Source organism: Oncorhynchus keta, unplaced genomic scaffold (assembly GCF_023373465.1).
Source record: "Oncorhynchus keta strain PuntledgeMale-10-30-2019 unplaced genomic scaffold, Oket_V2 Un_contig_30348_pilon_pilon, whole genome shotgun sequence".
Taxonomy (NCBI): domain Eukaryota; kingdom Metazoa; phylum Chordata; class Actinopteri; order Salmoniformes; family Salmonidae; genus Oncorhynchus; species Oncorhynchus keta.
The window spans coordinates 1-10,000 of NW_026287003.1; the positions used below are offsets into that span (position 1 = coordinate 1).

At 46.4% G+C, this 10,000-nt stretch overlaps 1 protein-coding gene across 1 annotated transcript in view; it reads right to left on the bottom strand.

The window, feature by feature from the left end:
* Positions 1-9,392: 9,392 nt before the first annotated feature.
* LOC127923649 (uncharacterized) overlaps positions 9,393-10,000 on the bottom strand; it is an 8,843-nt gene continuing 8,235 nt past the window's right edge. The window contains exon 5 of the mRNA XM_052507637.1: positions 9,393-10,000. This exon is cut by the window's right edge and continues 155 nt beyond it. Coding sequence (XP_052363597.1) covers positions 9,855-10,000 — 146 coding nt within the window. The 3' untranslated portion in view covers positions 9,393-9,854.

The following is a 10,000-nucleotide window of genomic DNA, read 5'->3' on the forward strand; positions in this document are numbered from 1 at the left end:
TGAGCATTAACAGCTGCAGCAGAGATGGTGATGAGGACGGTCAAACACTGTGTGAGCATTAACAGCTGCAGCAGAGATGGTGATGAGGACGGTCAAACACTGTGTGAGCATTAACAGCTGCAGCTGCAGCAGAGATGGTGATGAGGACGGTCAAACACTGTGTGAGCATTAACAGCTGCAGTCAAACACTGCATTAACAGCTGCAGTAGAGATGGTGATGAGGACGGTCAAACACTGTGTGCATTAACAGCTGCAGCAGAGATGGTGATGAGGACGGTCAAACACTGTGTGAGCATTAACAGCTGCAGTAGAGATGGTGATGAGGACGGTCAAACACTGTGTGAGCATTAACAGCTGCAGTAGAGATGGTGATGAGGACGGTCAAACACTGTGTGAGCATTAACAGCTGCAGCAGAGATGGTGATGAGGACGGTCAAACACTGTGTGAGCATTAACAGCTGCAGCAGAGATGGTGAGCATTAACATGAGGACGGTCAAACACTGTGTGAGCATTAACAGCTGCAGCAGAGATGGTGATGAGGACGGTCAAACACTGTGTGAGCATTAACAGCTGCAGCAGAGATGGTGATGAGGACGGTCAGTGCTGCAGCAGAGATGTGTGACGGTCAAACACTGTGCTGCGTGTTTTAGAGTGTAGCTCCTCCTCTGAGTCAGGCTGTGTGACGGTTTTAGAGTGTAGCTCCTCCTCTGAGTCAGGCTGTGTGACGGTTTTAGTGTGTAGCTCCTCCTCTGAGTCAGGCTGTGTGACGGTTTTAGAGTGTAGCTCCTCCTCTGAGTCAGGCTGTGTATAGTGTGGACACTCTTCCATATGTCTGTGTCGGTACTGTACCGCAGCAACACCTTAGTTACCATCATCATCACTAATCCAGATCTCTTCTCATTTAGACCCAGGATACAGATCATGATCTATGTCCAGTCTCGGCTTCATACAAGGCAGCATCCCCATGTCGCCTTCACCACATGGAAATACATACATGGCCAGAAATGATGACTTGGTTTATTAGCATTGTCACAAAAAACCTTAGCTATGCAATACTCAATTACCCAATACCTGAATTGTTTTACCTTTATTAACCAGGCAAGTCAGTTAAGAACAAATTCTTATTTTCAATGACGGCCTAGGAACAGTGGGTTAACTGCCTGTTCAGGGGCAGAACGACAGATTTTGTACCTTGTCAGCTCAGGGGTTTGAACTTGCAACCTTCCGGTTACTAGTCCAACGCTCTAGGCTACCCTAGGCTACCCTGCCGCCCCGTGAATACCCAAATCACATCCATTTAGGGGTCAAAACATCACATGTATGTCTTCTATTAGATGGATGTTGGGCTTTCTCTATTCTGATTGGTTTTAAATGCTCAAGCAAACAAAGGAGAAAACTGAGTGTTGTCTAATTGTTAGACATGTTCTCTCTTTATCAATATACCTATATTATGTATTTATTTAATGAGGCAAGTCAGCTATGAACACATTCTTATTTACAATGACGGCCCTACCCCAGGCCAAACCTGGATGACCTGGGCCAATTGTTTCACCACCATATGGGACTCCAAATAACAGCCAGATGGGATTCAGCCTGGATTTGAACCAGGGGCTGTAGTGTCACCTCTTGCACTGAGATGCAGTGCCTTAGACCGCTGCGCCACTTGGGAGGCTTTATAGATTGTAAAAAAATCTATACTGGTATGTGGATCTATAATAGTATACTTTAGGAGATGAGAAATCTCCTAAATCTATAATGGTATACTTTAGGAGGTATAGGTATGCTGTATGTTGTGTTATAAAGAGCATGCTCTGGGTACGCTAGGTTAACTTAGGTATGCTGTATGTTGTGTTATAAAGAGAATGCTCTGGGTACGCTAGGTTAATTTAGGTATAATGTATGTAGTGTTATAAAGAGAATGCTCTGGGTACGCTAGGTTAGCTTAGGTATGCTGTATGTTGTGGTATAAACAGCATGCTCTGGGTACGCTAGGTTAGCTTAGGTATGCTGTATGTTGTGATATAAAGAGCATGCTCTTGGGTAAGCTAGGTTAGCTTAGGTATAATGTATGTTGTGTTATAAAGAGCATGCTCTTGGGTACGCTAGGTTAGCTTAGGTATAATGTATGTTGTGTTATAAAGAGCATGCTCTTGGGTACGCTAGGTTAGCTTAGGTATGCTGTATGTTGTGATATAAAGACCATGCTCTTGGGTACGCTAGGTTAGCTTAGGTATGCTGTATGTTGTTTTATAAAGAGCATGCTCGGGGGTATGCTAGGTTAGCTTAGGGATGCTGTATGTTGTGTTATAAAGAGAATGCTCTGGGTACGCTAGGTTAGCTTAGGTCTGCTGTATGTTGTGTTATAAAGAGAATGCTCTGGGTACGCTAGGTTAGCTTAGGTATGCTGTATGTTGTGTTATAAAGAGAATGCTCTGGGTACGCTAGGTTAGCTTAGGTGTGCAGTATGTTGTGTTATAAAGAGAATGATCTGGGTACGCTAGGTTAATTTAGGTATAATGTATGTAGTGTTATAAAGAGAATGCTCTGGGTACGCTAGGTTAGCTTAGGTATGCTGTATGTTGTGGTATAAACAGCATGCTCTGGGTACGCTAGGTTAGCTTAGGTATGCTGTATGTTGTGGTATAAACAGCATGCTCTGGACATGTGCAGGTTGATTGGTCTGTTAGACAGTAATGCGCTGCCATCCCACAGCTCTCTGCGTCGTCCCCCAGCAGGACGGGTAGCCTACTCTCATCAGAGAGGTCTTTGAAACCTTGAATAAGGGTTTCAAATTTGGAGAATTTACACTCTCTAATTGTTTGAGATTTTTTACATTTTGTCAGAAAATGCAGCTCTGTCTCAGGTTCTGCTGTGGTGCAGTGGTTACACAGCCTTTCCTCTACAGGGAGCCAGGTTTTCCTGTGTCTACCCTTCTCAATGGCAAGGCTGTGCTCACTGAGCCTGTACTTTGTCAAGGTTTTTCTAAGGTTTTAATCAGTAACCATGGTCAAATATTTAGCCACGGTGTACTGTCGATTTAGGGCCAGATAGCACTGCATTTTGCTTTGTGCTTGTGTTTCCCAATAAGTAATGTAGTTTTGTTTTGACTGTGTTGTAATTTGGTTTATCCTGATTGATTGGATGTTCTGGTCCTGAGGCTTCAGTATGTTAGTAGAACTGGTTTGTGAACTCAGCCCCAGGACCAGCTGGATGAGGGGACTGAGGCTTCAGTGTGTTAGTAGAACTGGTTTGTGAACTCAGCCCCAGGACCAGCTGGATGAGGGGACTGAGGCTTCAGTGTGTTAGTAGAACTGGTTTGCTAATTCAGCCCCAGGACCAGCTGGATGAGGGGACTGAGGCTTCAGTGTGTTAGTAGAACTGGTTTGTGAACTCAGCCCCAGGACCAGCTGGATGAGGGGACTGAGGCTTCAGTGTGTTAGTAGAACTGGTTTGTGAACTCAGCCCCAGGACCAGCTGGATGAGGGGACTGAGGCTTCAGTGTGTTAGTAGAACAGGTTTGTGAACTCAGCCCCAGGACCAGCTGGATGAGGGGACTGAGGCTTCAGTGTGTTAGTAGAACTGGTTTGTGAACTCAGCCCCAGGACCAGCTGGATGAGGGGACTGAGGCTTCAGTGTGTTAGTAGAACAGGTTTGTGAACTCAGCCCCAGGACCAGCTGGATGAGGGGACTGAGGCTTCAGTGTGTTAGTAGAACTGGTTTGTGAACTCAGCCCCAGGACCAGCTGGATGAGGGGACTGAGGCTTCAGTGTGTTACTAGAACAGGTTTGTGAACTCAGCCCCAGGACCAGCTGGATGAGGGGACTGAGGCTTCAGTGTGTTAGTAGAACAGGTTTGTGATCTCAGCCCCAGGACCAGCTGGATGAGGGGGAGGCTTCAGTGTGTTAGTAGAACTGGTTTGTGAACTCAGCCCCACGACCAGCTGGATGAGGGGACTGAGGCTTCAGTATGTTTAGAACAGGTTTGTGATCTCAGCCCCAGGACCAGCTGGATGAGGGGACTGAGGCTTCAGTGTGTTAGTAGAACAGGTTTGTGATCTCAGCCCCAGGACCAGCTGGATGAGGGGACTGAGGCTTCAGTGTGTTTAGAACAGGTTTGTGATCTCACCCCCAGGTTTGGCTTCAGTGTGTTAGTAGAACAGGTTTGTGAACTCAGCCCCAGGACCAGCTGGATGAGGGGACTGAGGCTTCAGTGTGTTAGTAGAACAGGTTTGTGAACTCAGCCCCAGGACCAGCTGGATGAGGGGACTGAGGCTTCAGTGTGTTAGTAGAACAGGTTTGTGATCTCACCCCCAGGACCAGCTGGTGAGGGGACTCTTTTCTTTGCTCAGCTCTCGCTATTGCAGGGCTTGGTAATGGTATGAGAGGGGGTCACTGTAATTTAGATATTTTTTGAGTTTGTATTATTAGTGTATATTGGCCTAATTCTGCCCTGCGTGCATTGTTTGTAGTTTTCCTCTGGACATGTAGGAGAATCCTACAGAACTCTGCATGCAGGGTTTCAATGGGGTGTTTGTCCCTTTGGATGGAATCTTGTTTTGCAAGTGGACCCCACACCTCGCTGCCATAAAGTGGACCCCACACCTCGCTGCCATAAAGTGGACCCCACACCTCGCTGCCATAAAGTGGACCCCACACCTCGCTGCATAAAGTGACCATAAAGTGGACCCCACACCTCGCTGCCATAAAGTGGACCCCACACCTCACTGCCATAAAGTGGACCCCACACCTCGCTGCCATAAAGTGGACCCCACACCCCACAACTGCCTGCCATAAAGTGGACCCCACACCTCGCTGCCATAAAGTGGACCCCACACCTCGCTGCCATAAAGTGGACCCCACATTTAAAGTCGCTGCCATAAAGTGGACCCCACACCTCGCTGCCATAAAGTGGACCCCACACCTCGCTGCCATAAAGTGGACCCCACACCTCTGCCATAAAGTGGACCCCACACCTCGCTGCCAAAGTGGACCCCACACCTCGCTGCCATAAAGTGGACCCCACACCTCGCTGACCCCCATAAAGTGGACCCCACACCTCGCTGCCATAAAGTGGACCCCACACCTCGCTGCCATAAAGTGGACCCCACACCTCGCTGCCATAAAGTGGACCCCACACCTCGCTCATAAAGTGGCTGCCATAAAGTGGACCCCACACCTCGCTGCCTGGACCCCCACCTCGCTGCCATAAAGTGGACCCCACACCTCGCTGCCATAAAGTGGACCCCACACCTCGCTGCCATAAAGTGGACCCCACACCTCGCTGCCATAAAGTGGACCCCACACCTCGCTGCCATAAAGTGGACCCCATAAAGTGGACCCCACACCGCTGCCATAAAGTGGACCATGAAAAGTGGACACCTCGCTGCCATAAAGTGGACCCCACACCTCATAAAGTGGCTGCCATAAAGTGGACCCCACACCTCGCTGCCATAAAAAGTGGACCCCACACGCTGCCATAAAGTGGCTGCCATAAAGTGGACCCCACACCTCGCTGCCATAAAGTGGACCCCACACCTCGCTGCCATAAAGTGGACCCCACACCTCGCTGCCATAAAGTGGACCCCACACCTCGCTGCCATAAAGTGGACCCCACACCTCGCTGCCATAAAGTGGACCCCACACCTCGCTGCCATAAAGTGGACCCCACACCTCGCTGCCATAAAGTGCAATTGGTTCAAAGACACATTAATTTTGTTTTAGACACATTTGAATAGGTATTTAAATGTGTTTCTTGATGGCGTAGAATGCCCTGCGTGCTTTCTCGGTGTCCAGTTCAACTTATTTTTAAACCTAAGTAATTGTAGTGTGTGCAGTACTCTATATATTGTGTACCAAACTGAGAACTTTGGTCTAATTCCCTGAGATCTGGATCTTCCCTGGAAAATCATTATTTTTGTATATTTTTGGTTTACTGCCAGGTACCCTCTCGCTTTCTCTTTCTTTCTTTCTATCTCACTCTTTTTGACTCTCCCTCCCTCTCTCCCTCTCCCTCTCTCTCTCTCTCTCTCATGCTCTCTTTCTCTTTCTCTCTCTCTCATGCTCTCTCTCACACTCTCTCTCTTCTCTCCCACTCCTTCCCTCTCTCTCTCTGTTACCTTCCCTAAACCTTCGGCTGGAAATAAAGCAGTGAGTCAAGGCAAGTTTAAGAAAAACCACTCAGCAAGCATTCCTCCTTCCTTCTGTACGGCACAGCTCTGTTCCCAGAACAGCTCAACATTCCCTCGTTCTTTTTGTATGTTTTCTCCAGAAGTGTTCTGACCTCACTGGGACAAGTTGGGTAGGTTGCGTTAGGGAATGGGGTTCCACGTGGGATGAACCCCTTGATTCACTCTAAAGCCCATGAAGAAGATACACCTTCTAAAGAACCCTGTTGATACCTTCACCTGCTCCTCTCCCAGCTGTGCAGGGTATCTTTGTTGATAAAGCCACATGAGCCGGACGAAGTCTGCTAGAGATTTCACTCACTCCGCTATTTCAACTTTGGGAGATACGGAGTCGTTTTGATGATGGTTTGGTTTTTTTCTCTCTCTAAAGAAAGCGGTCTATTTACCTCCAGATATCCCAGAGCGATTAGCAGAATGTCATATTATCTGATCTCAATGCTCTCCTTCCAGCAGCACTGGTCTAACAGAATGTACTGGTCTAACAGAATGTCTGGTCTAACAGAATGCTCTGGTCTAACAGAATGTACTGGTCTAACAGAATGTTCTGGTCTAACAGAATGTCTGGTCTAACAGAATGCTCTGGTCTAACAGAATGTACTGGTCTAACAGAATGCTCTGGTCTAACAGAATGTTCTGGTCTAACAGAATGTTCTGGTCTAACAGAATGTACTGGTCTAACAGAATGTTCTGGTCTAACAGAATGTACTGGTCTAACAGAATGTACTGGTCTAACAGAATGTTCTGGTCTAACAGAATGCACTGGTCTAACAGAATGTACTGGTCTAACAGAATGTACTGGTCTAACAGAATGTTCTGGTCTAACAGAATGCTCTGGTCTAACAGAATGTACTGGTCTAACAGAATGTTCTGGTCTAACAGAATGCTCTGGTCTAACAGAATGTACTGGTCTAACAGAATGTTCTGGTCTAACAGAATGTTCTGGTCTAACAGAATGTACTGGTCTAACAGAATGTTCTGGTCTAACAGAATGCTCTGGTCTAACAGAATGTACTGGTCTAACAGAATGTACTGGTCTAACAGAATGCTCTGGTCTAACAGAATGTACTGGTCTAACAGAATGTACTGGTCTAACAGAATGCTCTGGTCTAACAGAATGCTCTGGTCTAACAGAATGTACTGGTCTAACAGAATGCTCTGGTCTAACAGAATGCTCTGGTCTAACAGAATGCACTGGTCTAACAGAATCAGTACTGGTCTAACAGAATGCTCTGGTCTAACAGAATGTACTGGTCTAACAGAATGTACTGGTCTAACAGAATGTACTGGTCTAACAGAACTCTGGTCTAACAGAATGCTCTGGTCTAACAGAATGTACTGGTCTAACAGAATGTACTGGTCTAACAGAATGTACTGGTCTAACAGAATGTAACAGAATGCTCTGGTCTAACAGAATGTACTGGTCTAACAGAATGTTCTGGTCTAACAGAATGCACTGGTCTAACAGAATGTCTGGTCTAACAGAATGTACTGGTCTAACAGAATGTACTGGTCTAACAGAATGTTCTGGTCTAACAGAATGTACTGGTCTAACAGAATGTACTGGTCTAACAGAATGTACTGGTCTAACAGAATGTACTGGTCTAACAGAATGTACTGGTCTAACAGAATGTTCTGGTCTAACAGAATGTACTGGTCTAACAGAATGCTCTGGTCTAACAGAATGTACTGGTCTAACAGAATGTACTGGTCTAACAGAATGTTCTGGTCTAACAGAATGTTCTGGTCTAACAGAATGCACTGGTCTAACAGAATGTACTGGTCTAACAGAATGCTCTGGTCTAACAGAATGTTCTGGTCTAACAGAATGTACTGGTCTAACAGAATGCTCTGGTCTAACAGAATGTACTGGTCTAACAGAATGCTACTGGTCTAACAGAATGTACTGGTCTAACAGAATGCTCTGGTCTAACAGAATGTACTGGTCTAACAGAATGTACTGGTCTAACAGAATGTACTGGTCTAACAGAATGTTCTGGTCTAACAGAATGTACTGGTCTAACAGAATGCTCTGGTCTAACAGAATGTACTGGTCTAACAGAATGCTCTGGTCTAACAGAATGTACTGGTCTAACAGAATGTACTGGTCTAACAGAATGCTCTGGTCTAACAGAATGTACTGGTCTAACAGAATGTCTGGTCTAACAGAATGCTCTGGTCTAACAGAATGTACTGGTCTAACAGAATGTACTGGTCTAACAGAATGCTCTGGTCTAACAGAATGTTCTGGTCTAACAGAATGTACTGGTCTAACAGAATGTACTGGTCTAACAGAATGTACTGGTCTAACAGAATGTACTGGTCTAACAGAATGTACTGGTCTAACAGAATGTTCTGGTCTAACAGAATGCTCTGGTCTAACAGAATGTACTGGTCTAACAGAATGTACTGGTCTAACAGAATGTTCTGGTCTAACAGAATGCTCTGGTCTAACAGAATGTTCTGGTCTAACAGAATGCTCTGGTCTAACAGAATGTACTGGTCTAACAGAATGCTCTGGTCTAACAGAATGCTCTGGTCTAACAGAATGCACTGGTCTAACAGAATGTACTGGTCTAACAGAATGTTCTGGTCTAACAGAATGCTCTGGTCTAACAGAATGTACTGGTCTAACAGAATGTTCTGGTCTAACAGAATGCTCTGGTCTAACAGAATGTCTGGTCTAACAGAATGCTCTGGTCTAACAGAATGTACTGGTCTAACAGAATGCTCTGGTCTAACAGAATGCTCTGGTCTAACAGAATGTACTGGTCTAACAGAATGCTCTGGTCTAACAGAATGTACTGGTCTAACAGAATGCTCTGGTCTAACAGAATGCACTGGTCTAACAGAATGCTCTGGTCTAACAGAATGCTCTGGTCTAACAGAATGCTCTGGTCTAACAGAATGCACTGGTCTAACAGAATGTACTGGTCTAACAGAATGTAATGTACTGGTCTAACAGAATGCACTGGTTTAACAGAATGTACTGGTCCACAGCCAAGAAAACATGCATTGGCAACGACACCCAGAGCGACTGGCGGTGCCCTGCTTTACACTTCACACAATCTCTTTCTATCACACACACACACACACACACACACACACACACACACACACACACACACACACACACACACACACACACACACACACACACACACACACACACACACACACACACACACACACACACAGCAGACAGCAGACAGCAGACAGCAGCCACCTAAAGTCTGGAGAATCATCTAATGGGATGGATCTCAGCGCAGACAGGCAGCGCCTATGGAGCTACAGTCTGTTGACACACACACACACACACACACACACACACACACACACACACACACACACCTTTCTGGGCCACCCACTACTGAGCCTTTTCTCTGGCTCTCTCTCCCTCTCGCACACACACAGATGCACACACACACACGCACACACAACACACACACACATACACACACACACACATTCACACAGTGAGCCTCATCCACAGCGGGCGGAGAGAGAACAAGATCAGCATTCCCGGTCCTCGTCGCCCGAGCACCAACACACTTCCTGGTTTCACAGGCAGTAGGAAGCAGGCGAGACACCCAGGGAGCTTGTGTGTAACCGACTGGGGTGTGGAGTGAAGCCGACCTGGGTGTTAGTACAGTCTGTTAACCACATCCTGCTCTAGCTGCTCATACAGGAACCCCATACACGGATAACTGAACACGTTAACCTACTGACTGAATCACAACCCTCGATGACTGAACACGTTAACCTACTGACTGAATCACAACCCTCGATGACTGAACACGTTAACCTACTGACTGAAT